The following is a 13,844-nucleotide window of genomic DNA, read 5'->3' on the forward strand; positions in this document are numbered from 1 at the left end:
TATCTGGAGAGTAGGTAAGATGACCTCTGAGGTTAGGAAACCGCAAAAGGAGGATGATCATGCTCTCATGTTACATAATTTCACCTTCACTCCCTTGCATATGGACATCTCCCAGCTTTGTCAATCAATGACATAAAGAGCATAAATGCTTAAGGTAAAACCCTCAAACAATTGAGTCATGTTAGCAGAAAATTCCTTAAAATCAAGATACACATGAAGGAAATTGAGCAGAAAAAAATAATGTAAACAAAAACCCAGAGAAGAAATACTTCTTTGCTGTTCTTGAGGAATTTATATCCGCCTTTTCAAACAGCTTTCCAAAGCCAAGAAAATCTGTGGTTTATAAATGAGAAAACAGAAGAACAATGAAAGCCAACTATATGATTTAATATAAATACATCTTTGTGACAAAGGTAAAATACATGGTTTCCCTTGGCAGGTGGGCTCCTTTAATTCTTTAAGAATTATTTAAGCATACATTGCACACTAAAATAATATTTTATTAATTTTTACTGCCAATAACAGCAGAGGGCAAATTCAGTTCTTGGAAGATCAGCTGGTTTTATTCTGGTTTATTTATCATTAAAAGAACTGTTAATTAAATACTCAGTGCAAAATATCACTATAGACGCATCAACCCAAAATAGCCCAGGTTGGCTTTCAGTATTTATTAGATTCTAGTATATCTTTTCCTGCTCATGCTCAGAAAAAAAACAAACAACTCAACCAAAACAGAACAAAACAGAACAAAAACCCTAGGAAAAACTTCTAAATAGGAATTTATGCTGTAGACACTGAAAACCAATTCTCATGGAATGAAAATATTAGTGGCTGCCCTGGTCAGACAGCAAGGCAGCACTAATTTGGAGATATGTTAGACACCAGTCATTAGTGCTTCTGCACTTGCTGCTGTGGCAATAGTAGATGTACAGGCTAAACCACCAGTGCCACAATGCAGAGATAGAGGGAGGCAGGGGTCTGCAAGCGATTTTGAGACATTTCTCCCCAAAGACATGCAATTCATGAAGATCACAGTGCACTCCAGAATCCAGAAATGCTTACTCACAAGAGCATCCCCATTAGCTTTTGGCCTTGGATCCAGAGCACATTGGCACTGCTTGAGGAGAAGCTGACGGGCAGCATGCTATACAGCAATCCTGCAACACGATGCTGTGCCCTTGCTTCAGACAACCAGTTCTGCTGGTTACAGCAAGGGCTCCTGACTCCTTTGTAGGTGCATGGGAATCTTCAGGTGCCCTCTCAGTGCTGGCTGCATGGCCAGTGCTTTGCTCCATGGGGAACACAGACAACCATGGCTGCAAGAAATCATTCTACTTGTTGGAGAGGATGCCAGTGCATGCAGGCCACTAGGGGATCCGTGGAGGTCCATTGCTTTGACCTGGAAAGCCACAACTTTTCCATAGAGAGGAATCCATCGAGGGACAGCCTTCCAAGGGGGTCTTCTGGCAGGTCTCCTAGCCGCCAGATAAACCTCAGTAAGCTGTGGCCAAGTGATCAGCTCTGCTCAGTGATTCCAGCTCTGCTTGTAAGGTCATTCCAGGCCGACTCAGGGACAGAGAGACAGAGGCGTCATATGCAGATTCCACAGAGGCAGCCTTTATCATCCTGCAGCTCTGTGAAGGGAGCCAGAGACAACAGCTCCCTGGAGAACTGGGGGTAAAACTGGGGGTTTTGTGGAGGAAAGCACGGGGGAAAGACCAATGGGTTACAAAGGATTACCATGGGTACTAGGGCATGGTGAGATCACTGAAGCCTTTGGGATAGCTCCCTATGATAAGGGAGAATGTGCCCACCTAAGGGACATCCCTCCAGGGCAGGGCTGTGGGCAGAGCTGTGGCAGGCCCATCAGCCTCCACAAGGGCACACCTTGACTCACCCTTTGTGCAATGCTCTGGGTTTTGCAGGGCTGAAGGGGAAATGTGCCAGAACCAACCTTCTTCCTCTTCTTCCCCAAATGATGAATTCCTATGCTAAAAAGAATGCATGCAAAGAGAAGTGACCATATTTAGTGTTTGTTTCAATGCCTACTGTATCTGTCCAAGTCTCTTCCTATACCATCTCATCCTTTATTTTTGTAATTACTTTCCAATTTCAATTGACAATATCATGGCCCTCTTGCTAGTCCTCTTTGCTCGTATTCTACTTTACCTCCAGTGCTGACAGCCTGAAAGGAGGTACTAATATATGTTTTAACATTAGACTGAGCAGAATCTGGGGCATCTTTTTCAGCCAAAATAAACATGACTCTTTCTTGATTTCATGTTGTTCTTATTCAGAAACTTTTTCCTCTAAAATATTTCACAGCCTGGATATTTACCCCTTTTATGTGCTGAATGCTAGCAGAACATGGGCTTACCCTGCCAGCAATTCCTTTTGGAGCCAGACTGCCATGCTAGCCTACTAACTAGCAAAGCCAATGGCAAAAAAATCTTACTATCATCCAACTCTGATTGTCCTTAAAAAAACCCCGAAAACCAAGGGCATTAAACCAAAACCTAGACTTCAGAAAATTATTCTGAGGAAGAAAATAACTCCCTGTCCATTTTGTTATAATTTCATCAGTGTTCTTAGCACTTCATCTCTGTCAGGTTTCACCCCAGCTGGCAACAAAGGCCCACACACCTGCTCATTCACTTGCTCACCAGCATGATGGGGGAGAGAATTGGAAGGGTAAAAGCAAGGAAACTCGTGCCCTGAGATAAAGACAATTTAATAGGTACAGCAAAAGCCTCAAGAACAAACAAAGCAAACCAAGCAATTAATTCACTGCTTTCCATGGGCACAGTGTCTTCAAGAAAAGCAGGGCTCCATCACGCATAAACAGTGACTTGGGAAGACAAATGCCATGATTTTGAACATCCCCCCATTCCTTCGTCTTCCCCCAGCTTTATATACTGAGCATGATGTCATATGGTCTGGGATATCCTTGTGGTCAGTTGGGGTCAGCTATTCCAGCTGTGTCCCCTCCCAACTCCTTGTACACCCCAGCCCTCTAACTGGTGGAGTGGTGTGAGGAGCAGAAAAGGCTTTGGCTGAAAGCATTGCTCAGCAATAATGAAAATATCTCTATGTTGTCAACACCGTTTTCAGCACAAATCCAAAACACAGCCCCATGGAAGCTACTGTGGAAAAAGAAAATAATTCTATCCCTGCCAAAACCAGCACAGTCTCCCAGTCTTTCCTTCCATTAATTCCTCTTCTCAGTACTTTGCACCGTAAGGGGGTAGCTTTAGCAGTTTTCTTCTAGATGGACATTTACTGATCCTTCTACCACAGCTTTTACTTAGTTTTCTACAAAAATGGCCATGGACGGCTGCTTTATGCACTCTACTGAGTTTGTTACTATCAAATCAGACTGAGACTTTAACTGAACCCAAGGAAAATGATGTGACTAAACTGGAAAACTGAGCCTATAGCTTGAGACGTCGAAAAAGCAAGAGGTAATCAGAGACTCCTCTGGAGATAAACCAACATTTTCATTGAATGAATCATCTATAATGACTTTAGTGATGTTAAACATACATATATAAGTGCAGGAATATAGCAATCAACAACTTCGTGACCCACTGGTCATGGGGATTTGTTTGAGTGCTTTCTCTCAGTGATGACAAAATTTACTGTGACTGTCTACTCAACACAAATCCTCCAAAGAAAACATGCAGAGCTTGTGGTAATGATACCCAGATAAATAAAATTGTTCTCTCAATTTATTAGTAAACCTATTTCCTTTTACAGACTTGACACACTGTGGTTTGTGGAACCAGGATTTTCTCAGGGAAATAGGAAAAAACAGTTCTGATCATGTATTGCCAAAATGCAGTATCTTTATATTACTCAAAAACGGAGACTACATTCTATCTATGCAATATATATCAATGACCTTGCCTTGAAAGGATATTCATTCATGCCTTTTCACAAAATTGAGTGCAATGGCACTTTGTGTTATCCCAAGAATAGCAGTATTTCTGTGCTGCTGTGGAAGAAGATATTCCTGCATGTAAAAAGTAGTATTTCCAGTATTACTAGGAAGAGGAAGAGGAAGAGGTTTTTTTGTGGATCTTTTAGGTGATATACACAAGTATATACTATTTTTCCACCTAATGACAATATAATAGCTACTATCTCATAAGTATGCCTGCAGGGTGACTGCAGTAAAATAAGTCAGGCTAACACAATCTTGCCTTCCTTGAGCTTTGAAGAATTGTGCCTTTCAAGTTTGGAATTCAAAATGGTTTTGGAACCAGCATAAGCAGAAGTTGGGAAAAAACCCACAATTAAAGAAGTTCAAGCTATCTTAGGGAAAACTGAATGGAATTTTTAATAGAATCATAGGATAACCTAACTTGGAAAAGACCCACAAGAATCATTGAATCCAACTCCTGACCCTGCACAGGACAACCCCAAAAAACAGACTATGAATATTTGGAAAAGAACATTTTAAAAAATGCTTTTTTTTCCTGCATTTTGTAATGTACTTGGTCATGAATCTATATTCGTGCATTGGAAATCATACTTTTCAGCAATGATTCTAACATTGTTGCTCTACTGCCTTTGCAAATAATGAGAAAGAACAAAATTTCTCTGTATTTCAGAAATACAACACCATTCTAGAATTAACCAAAGAGATTATAATGCAACTTCTAGCAAGAAAGATGCATTACAACCTGGATAATTCAGGATAATTTTTAGGAGGAATAATGGCAGACCCTGTCTATCCCATAGCATGGTTCCAGCTCCACAAGGACTCTTAGAGCACTGTCATGGCAGGACCAAAAGATGCACCCTTGGGCACAAAGCAAACACTGATGGTGAACCTTTATATCAGAATGCTCAGTGGTGGTGGTCTCTGCCAACTCTCGAAACTGGAGGCCTTTAGCAAAATTCTCAGCTCACTGAGCTCTCTGGGCACCCTTGCTGTACCCCTCCACTCAGGCCTCTCAGTAAATTCTGCAGTGCAACTCTTAGTCAGCACATCCCAACCTACTGCAAAATGCCAATGACTAGAATGACTTATTAATTGAAAGAGCACCCTTAAATCATCTTTACTTTGTGTCAGCCTATTGGAGTGCCTGGGGCAGACAAATAAATAAAAACAGAAAACAAAGGGAAACAAACAAACAAACAAGCCAAAATGATGCTGCAAAATCATACAAATGCTAATACTGTTATTAAGCCAAAATACCAAAGCGCACAAAAGGAGAAAGGAACCAGATGGTCGGTCATGTAGGTGGTCTGAGTGAACAACTCTGGAATTTGTTTTGCGATACATATAAAATTAAGTTAACAGTTTCTACTATTTATGCTGTTTGAGTATCAAGTTCTATTGAAAAAATTATGAGGCTTTGTGGTAGTTGAAACACTTAAAGAATGGGATGATTGTAACAGTAAGACTAAATGCTACATCAGTAGAATGGCTAAAAACTGTTTAGGCGGTATCAGAGTCACAAACTATTCTTTCAGAAACAGGACTCATTGTAACTTTCGACATAGTAAGAACGCTAGAATGAAAGGCTACATCAAGATCCTTGCCTGCACACAAACTCCTGGGCAAGAGTTCAAAATGATGTGCTATGCTGGTTGCAGCTATGCAATACATGAAATTGCTGTAGCCTTGAAGAGTTGTGATGCTTGCAGTGCAGGACCAGGGTCTGTTGGACCTTTCCAGTAGGAAGATGGAGCATTTCCCCAGATTCTGTGCTCAGAAGCCTGTCAGCTCACTGTATGAAATGATGCTTGCCTAGATTTCTTGTTTCCTTTTCTCTATGCAGTAGCAATTTGCTATTTCTATTGTAGTGTGCTTGAGAGAACAGGACTCCAGTAAAATAATAAGCAATTCTAAATCCTACAGAACTACCAGAGCTAGCAGGTAACCTCTAAAAAGTATTGTAATGCACATCTTAAAACTACATGACAATACTACGTAAAATATCTACTTGCTGTTTGGTTCCCAGAGGCAGCTTTAGACAATTCAGCTTGGAGAGAAAACAACAAAAACAACCAACCCACCCTTTTCTTTAGAGCACTTCCAAGTGCTTTTGCCACCTGAGTATCAGCATGTGGCCAACAGCCCATTGGTATTTCTCTCCTTTGTGCCTGTAGTGAGTTAACTAACACCTTGGCTGGTGGTACTCCTGATGAGCATGGACAGGGTATACTGCCAGGGCAGACAGGTCAGGTTTTGGGCAGCCTGTGGCCAGGCTGAACACGGGTGCCACAGCAGTCAAGAGACCAGTGCAGGAACTCCCAGCTTTCAGCTGCCCCCAAACTAGGCAGATGATAGTGTACTTACTCACTCTAAACCCATGGCTTGATCTCTTAAGTCAAGACTGAGCTCAAAAACCGGCTTGAAAGGAAGTACATGCGGGACTCTAGACCATAGGGTTCTTCAGGCTGGTGGGATAGGAGATAAATTGTATTTTACCCCTAACACCCAAATGAAATTCTGTAGTTTGCAGTCCTTCAATGAGAATTAAAACCCTGACAAACTCATGTCCTGAAACCCTAACTATATCCTACATCAACAGACTTTTCTGTCTCTTGTTCAGAAGGGTTGACAACTGAGCCCTGAGCTCAAAGGATGCTCAAAACTACTGCCTGATGCCAACCACTTTATCTTACCATTGTTTTTGCAGCTGATGATGTTTTAATTATCCACACAGCTTTGTGGTACAATGGGTACCATTGCCTTCAATGCTTTTATTATCATTTATTGCTGAATTTTAAGCATCATCCTAATTAGTAAACATGATCTAATTACTTAAAACTGCTGTATTTTCCCTCCAACAGTGGAGAAGCAATCATCTTATTTTCATGAAAAGCTACATGTTCTTTTCATAGCAAATGTCAGGATAAAATTATGCAAAATAATGATTTTTTAATTTGTCTCTTTTTAATAGTCCAGTGGAAAAATCTTTTTCTTTTCATTTAATTCTCATTGCAGTTAAATAAAGTACTTTTTTCTGTTTTTACTTCTACTTTTTTCCACTAAAGAAAAAGAGGGAAATTACTCTGCTAAAAAACAATTAGTGTTTTCACTGGGAACTATGGCAAAATGTTACTTGGTGTTATTTTACTCTCACCTCAAGACAAAAAGCTAAAAGTGAGAGAAAAATGTTATTTTTACAAGCAATAGTGTTGTTTTCTTCACTTTTTGTTGTTGTTGTTGTTAAATTTAACTTCTTTCTGTGGAGAAAGTGGAAGGAGTGAGGAACAGATGAAATACCAATTGAAGTGGATATTTCACCATAAGCAAATAAAAGCTTTATCTCCTTTGCAATTTAAAAAGTAATCATTAAAACTGAACTAATAGATTTAAAATACCTGAAATGAATGTTGGTCAAATAATTTTTATTTTCCCTGTAGTTAAAGATGAAGACTGCCATCGTAAAATGTAAAGTATTTCCCCAGAGTCTCTCACGAAGTCCAAGTCTCTGTCTGCTCATGCTGGTACAGTTCTCTCTGGTGACTCTGGCTATTGCCATTTCACTGCTGCAGGAGGAGCTCCTCTGGCAGTGCCAGCCCGAGGATGTTAGAGATGAAGATGCTTCTCTGCCTAAAAAGTGGGTGAAGGCAGGAGGAGTTGTCTTCATGAACCACACACCTGAGTGCTGGCAGGGAAGGGCTCATTACTAATCACACCACGTACAGCAGCTGCAGGGTGGCACTTCTGCTCTGCAGGGGTCAGGGTGACATGCTGACTGTCCCTCTGCACCTGTGCTGCTGCTGCTGCATGCTCTGCAAGCTGCCCCAAAGGAACAATGCACTGAGGAGACTCTGGGAGGTAAAGGCTGGACCACATGGGGATGGTAGAGCTTCTGATTGCAGGAAATGGGGGGTGAGAGGGAGTGGGGGTATTGAGAATGATGGTCACATTGAGAAGGCATCAGGTATGGTAGAAAATGTTATAGGTATTATCCGCTATAGTACTGGTTGTGCATTCTTGACTCCATATGCATCAGAATGGCAGTGTTCTCTATCCATGGAGATACTCAAACCCCGCTGAACACAGCTCTCAGAAACCTACTCTAGGTGGCTCTGCCTGAGAAGGGGAATTAGACAAAATTACTTTCAGAGGCTCCTTCCAACCAGTCATTCTGTGAATCTGTGACCTCAGGTCTAGGCTGGCAAATCTCCATTCTAGAACTTAGGCCTTCCTGCCTCTCCTTAAGAAATGCTACCCACCTGAGGAATGCTCTTCATGACATGTTGTGCAATCCTCAGAATGGCATTTCTCTGAATGAAGACAGCCTTCTGAGACACTTTAGTTTCAGTAAAGTTCTAATTTAAAAAATCACAGCATATCCTGAGTTTGAAGGGATTCAAGGGGATCATTGAAATTCAAATCTTGGCCCTGCACAGGACACCCCAAGAATCACACCATATGCCTGAGAGCATTGTCCAAATGCATCTTGAACTCTGTCAGGCTTGGTGCTGTCACTGCTTCCCTTGGGAGCCTCTTCCAATGCTCAGCCACCCTCTGGGTGAAGAACCTTTTCCTGATGTCCAACCTAAACCTCCCCTGACATAAATTCAGTCCCTTCCCTCAGGTTCTGTCACTGTCACCACAGAGAAGAATCAGTGTCTGCCCCTCCTCTTCCCCTCACAAGGAGAGGATGTAGTCTGCAGTGAGGTTTCCTCTCGGTCTCCTCCAGGCTGAGCAGACCAAGTGACCTCAGCCTCTCCTCATACAGCTTCCCCTCAAGGCCCTTCAGCATCCTCATTGCTCTCCTCTGGGCATCCTCCAATAGTTTTATATCTCTCTTTTATTGTAGCACCCAGAACCGCCCCCAGTACTCGAGGTAAGTGCAATCTGAAGCAATCCACATGGATAGGTATTTCTTTAATGCTAGGGATAACACTTGACTTGAGACAAAGGGCCAACCTAAAGGCTTGTACATCACTGAAACTTCACTTAAAATTTGTAGTTTGGACTTGAATGAAGCTTGAATATTAGTAGATAACAAACAGCATGTACTATCAAGAAACATGTTTTAAACGTCAAGCACTTTATTTAAACTGCCTCTTTATAAAATACAACACCTAACAAATACAGCTCTACATATAGTATTTGACCATATTAAACTGTGGGGCTCAAACTGAACATAATAAAACTACAAAATCAAACCAAAACAATCAAAAGCCAGATGGGTGTGGGTCTCAATCACTGTCACTTTGAAACAGTAAGTAATTCCACAGTCCAACAGTAATTCCATAGTCCATGAATGTTGCTGTTTCTTCTACTGAAGAGGCATATCTATGTGATAAAGCTGCAGACAGGCAGGTGGTATCACTCTCAAACAGTGAGGGTCTTAGGACATTAAGTCAGTTTTATGCAGCATATCTCCACATTTTACTCAGTAGTAGACCTGATGCTCCATATTGCAGAATATAAATTAGTTTCCAGATAGGGAAAGATGATGAAAAATCTACCTGACTGAGATACTGACAGAGCAAGTCACAGTGTGAACAGTGGCTATAGAGCTAAGACCCTGCAGCTTCCTCAGTGGTATGTTCAGGAGGATAAAGCACCTTTCTTGTCTACCTTCTATCTCAGATGATGCTTGTGAATAGACAAGGCCAGAGGTCTGCATCCTTTGAAGAGTTTAGCACAAAACCATTTTTTTCCAAAGAAAACCTCTTGTCCTTAGGGTTTTAATGTGTGACACATCTCCCATCACAAGACATTTTGACTGTAACCGCTAATCTTTTATCATACCATGTTCTAACTGCATGTTGTTTTACAGTGCAGTATAAAACAGAGGACTACCTGAGCAGGCTATTTCAAATGAAATTGTATTACCTACCTGTATGTAAGCATTTTATTCTCTGATAAAATGCATTCTTTTCAGCTCTTACTTTTCAAATTCATAGGCATCTTTTCAACTATGGATGTTTCCACTTTTCCTTAAACTAAGAAGTGCTTAAAAGCACATAGAGTGATTTTTGAGTACTGGTGTGCATGTCTCTGACTATCACATTTAACCTGCTGTGCTTGTGAGGCAAGTAATTGTTTTACCTTTATGTCCAGGAACCAGTATCTGTCTATTCTGCAAACAGTTGGCAAGTCCCCTTGACAAGTGCCTTCCATGCTTGAAAGACTAGCTGCTCTTGTTATGATTGAGATAAAGGCATATCCAAAACTATAGACTGCAATGATGGAAGCCTGAAGCTGGCTTTCTCCAGTGGGCACCACGTGGCAAGTCTTGAAGGTATCTGTAATCATATAATAAATTATTAGGAAGAGGATCATATAGAAAAAGGCCACAGGGGACGGACATTACTTCTAAGTAGGCACCTTCTTTATCCCTTGGAAACTGACAGGATTAGCAAGGAAACAGCAAAGTGGGGCCCAGATTAACAGGAGAATCCAAAAAGCAACACACTGCACCTTTGAATACTTTGCAAACCTTAAAACTGCTGCTAGTTCTTCTGCATCATGCCATTGTGTTTGTTCTCTCAGCAGTGTCAGCTCTAGTGAAGCATGAGCACTGCTGCCCTTTACCTCTGTGTCATCTCAGCCACCCGACATGGATGTGAAAACTCTTGCCTACACTCTATAACCTTCAGAATAACGGCAGTTCAGAAAATGTCTGCTTTGGATGCAACATCCAAACACAACACACTACGTAGGCCAAAAATCTAAGTGCTGTATTTATGAAGAGGAACTATTCATATCAAAACCACTGGGTGCTATAGACAGATACAACACTACGGATCGGCACTTATAATGATCCTGTTCTAACCTTTGTGAGTTTAAACTGTAGCCTCTAGGCTAATAAGACAAAAAATACTTAGTAGTGACAAGCTGAAATGCCTGCGAATTAGTCCACTGTGCCTTGGAACAAAATACAAAGAAGACAAGGCTTATGCATTGGTTCATCCAGGCAAGCACTCTGTTCCTTAGCAGTAAGCACAGAATTTGCACACCCAGCACTGTAAGAAGCTGCAGACAGAGGAAATCTCTTCTCAGTCAGGGACAAGAGATTATCTCAAAAACCAAGCTGTAAAAGTTCATATCTTTTCCTATGTCACATTGAAATTTATCCCACATCACTTGAGCCATATAAACAAGAAGCTTAGTGGAAACGAGTAGCTTGCTTATGTCAGTAAAGTGAGAGGAACATCTCACACATATTTAACTTCTCTATTGCACATTAGGAGAGAGTAATACACTTTCCAGAGGTGGTTATCACTGAGTATCGGGGTATAGATACTAACATCTATGACAAGAGAAATTAAACCTTTGGTTCATTGCATAAGTTTTCTGCTGTGATTGCTCCCTGCAGTTGCTTGAGCCTGGTCAACATTACTTACCAAAGCCCTTTGAACTTCAGCTTTGAATAAGCTAAGAACATGGGTTTCAGCATGTTGTCCAAAAACAGTATTTTTCTGGTGTTGTAAATCCATGGGGATTGAATATGTGCAGAAAGGCTATGTGTGAAGTTACATCTTATTAGATGAACTGCTTTAAAATTTAAAAAATTAGCAAGAATATTTATATTGCTGGGTGAGGGTGTGCGTTTAAGTATGACTCAAATTTTGCTGCAGTGCTACAGCAAGATGTAGGAGAGGACAACTGACTTTGGGCAGTGTCACTGCTTCTTGATCCGCGTCTGGAGTGCTGCTAGAGCCCCGATGCCGGCTTTCCCACATGAGCTCCCCATGTCTGCCAGGCCATCGTCACCTGCGGCTCCTCATGGCCCCGTTTCACGGCTGGGACCCGTGACGGGCCCCGGGGTGACCGGCCGGCAGTGTGACGCCCCGCACGGGCACGGGGCACAAGGGACGCGAGGGGCGCGGGGGTCCCCGGCCGGGGCGGGAGGCAGGCGCGGGGCGCGCTCCTCGGCGTCCCCTCGGGGCGTTGTTCGCCCCCCGCGTCCTTCCTGCTTCCGGGGGCCGCCGCGGGGAGGATTTGCCGCAGATGACATCAGCTGTGGATGCTGGAAAGGCGGCGGCGGCGCGGAGGATGCGCCGGCTCCCCCCCTTCCTCCTCCTCCTCCTCACCAGGTCCCTGCCCTGCACCGTCTCCGTATAAAAGCGCCGCCGCCTCCCCACCCGCCCTCACTCCCTCCCTGCCGCCTGCGGAGCCGTCGCCGAGCGGCCCCTCTGCGCTCAGCGCCCCGGAGCCGCGGGGCGGAGGCGATGGCCACCGTAGTGGTGGAAGTGGATTCGGAGCCCTCCTGCAGCATCCCCAACCCGACCTCCACTTCGCCCAGTCTCTCCCACCGCTTCCTAGACAGCAAGTTTTACCTGCTGGTGGTCATCGGCGAGCTGGTGACTGAGGAGCACCTGCGGCGGGCCATCGCCAATATCGAGCGAGGTGAGGCGGCGGGAGCCGGGGCGCCGCAAGCAGCGCCGCGACACCCCCCGCCGGCGCCCTGCCCCTCCTGGGCGCGGCCGGGAGCCGGGATTGCCCCCCACACCCATCCCGCCGAGCCGCGGTCTTCGGCTCTCTATTCCCCGGGGGGTCCCGCCGCAATCGCCCGCCCGCTGACCTTCCCCCGCGGGGTGCGGGCGCTGCGGAGCGGGGCTGCGGAGAGCCGCAGCGAGCCCCCTCCCCGCCATGGCTGGGCGGAGGGGCCGCGCCGGGAGCGCAGCGCCCGCCGCCGAGCCCGTCTGCCCGGAGACACCGGCGGGTGGGCGTGGCACGGTCCGCACTGCGGTCCCGATGGCAGCCCGGGGCGGACAAAGGGCGGCTGGCGATGGGGTGGATGGGCTGGGCTGGGGCTGCGGGGCGGCTGCCGCCTGCAGTCCCCCGTCCCCACCGCCGCGCCAAGCCGGCGGGGCTCGGGGCGTTTTCCCTCCGGGCGGCAGAGGCTGCGCGGGCGGGAGCGCAGCCGCGCCTTTGTGTCTAACTTTGGGCGCTGGGACTTCTCTGTCGTCTGGACAATTTTCAGGACTCAAGTTCTATATACGTGTATATATGTTCCAATAAAGAAAACCCATACGAGTAACAAGGCTGTTAGCCGAGTGCTCGCCCTCGTTATTGTCCGACTGCGGGCTGCTCTGACTCGGCGTTTATTTGTTCTTTTCTTAAGACGGCGATGCAGGCTGGTATTGCAAGTGAAATGACAGTTTTATAAGTTTTCGTTGTGATTTCTGATACAATAGATTGCAGTGTATATGCGGAGAGGGGGGAAAAAAAAGAAAAAAAGCCAAGCTGTTGCGGTATTAGTGGAATAAAGCATGAAGAAAAATTCTTGTCGGACCTTACAATTAGTTAAACTCAGTTGATACCTGATTTTATAACATGTATTTTTTGTTCTGGGCTGGTGAAAACAAAGATTTCAGGAACTGCCATTGTTAAGTGGAGAAGAGATCCTGGAATGGGGAATTGGTAGCAGCCTTGTCATGTAGGTGTGGTTCAGCAGACCAGCTAGGACTTCGTCTGTCTCTATTGTTGATTTCTCAACCGTTGTTGCTTTGGTTGCTTATTTCTCTGAATTCTTTTTCATCACTGCTTGAGGTAAAAGGCATTCTTATCTCAGCTAACCAGTTTCATCATAACCTGTTCATCTTTGTTGCTACCATTGTCTCTTGGGGAGAGCTACTGAGGCAGGTGCTTTGTCATTCAGAGCTTCTTCAGCATTGCACTTCCTTAACTATCTAATTTGTTGTGTTAGAAGAAAACTGGCTGCATTTTAATTAAAATGTCAAAGATTATAAAGCAAATTGGTAAAATTTCTTCCCTTAAGACAGCTAATACCCTTCCTCTGAAGAAAGGCTCTTCAGTCTCTTCTTGAATCTCCTATTGTACAGTTACTGCTGCATAGCTCAGTTGCTGCTATCTCCTGCCACTAAACATAACACCCACTTACAGTTTT

General features: G+C 44.1%; 1 protein-coding gene and 1 long non-coding RNA gene across 2 annotated transcripts in view; one reads left to right on the forward strand and one right to left on the reverse strand.

The window, feature by feature from the left end:
* Positions 1-9,009: 9,009 nt before the first annotated feature.
* LOC148219857 (uncharacterized) lies at positions 9,010-12,400 on the reverse strand. The gene is made up of 2 exons (XR_015799246.1): positions 12,271-12,400; positions 9,010-10,233 (listed from the first exon to the last, which is right to left on the reverse strand). It is a non-coding gene; the product is annotated as an uncharacterized LOC148219857 (long non-coding RNA).
* MAP1B (microtubule associated protein 1B) overlaps positions 12,085-13,844 on the forward strand; it is a 68,459-nt gene continuing 66,699 nt past the window's right edge. Inside the window, exon 1 of the mRNA XM_014882736.2 lies at positions 12,085-12,340. Within this exon, the coding sequence (XP_014738222.2) occupies positions 12,163-12,340 (178 nt within the window). The 5' untranslated portion in view covers positions 12,085-12,162. The remainder of the gene's footprint in view (positions 12,341-13,844) is intronic.

Source organism: Sturnus vulgaris, chromosome Z (assembly GCF_052056855.1).
Source record: "Sturnus vulgaris isolate bStuVul1 chromosome Z, bStuVul1.hap1, whole genome shotgun sequence".
NCBI lineage: Eukaryota > Metazoa > Chordata > Aves > Passeriformes > Sturnidae > Sturnus > Sturnus vulgaris.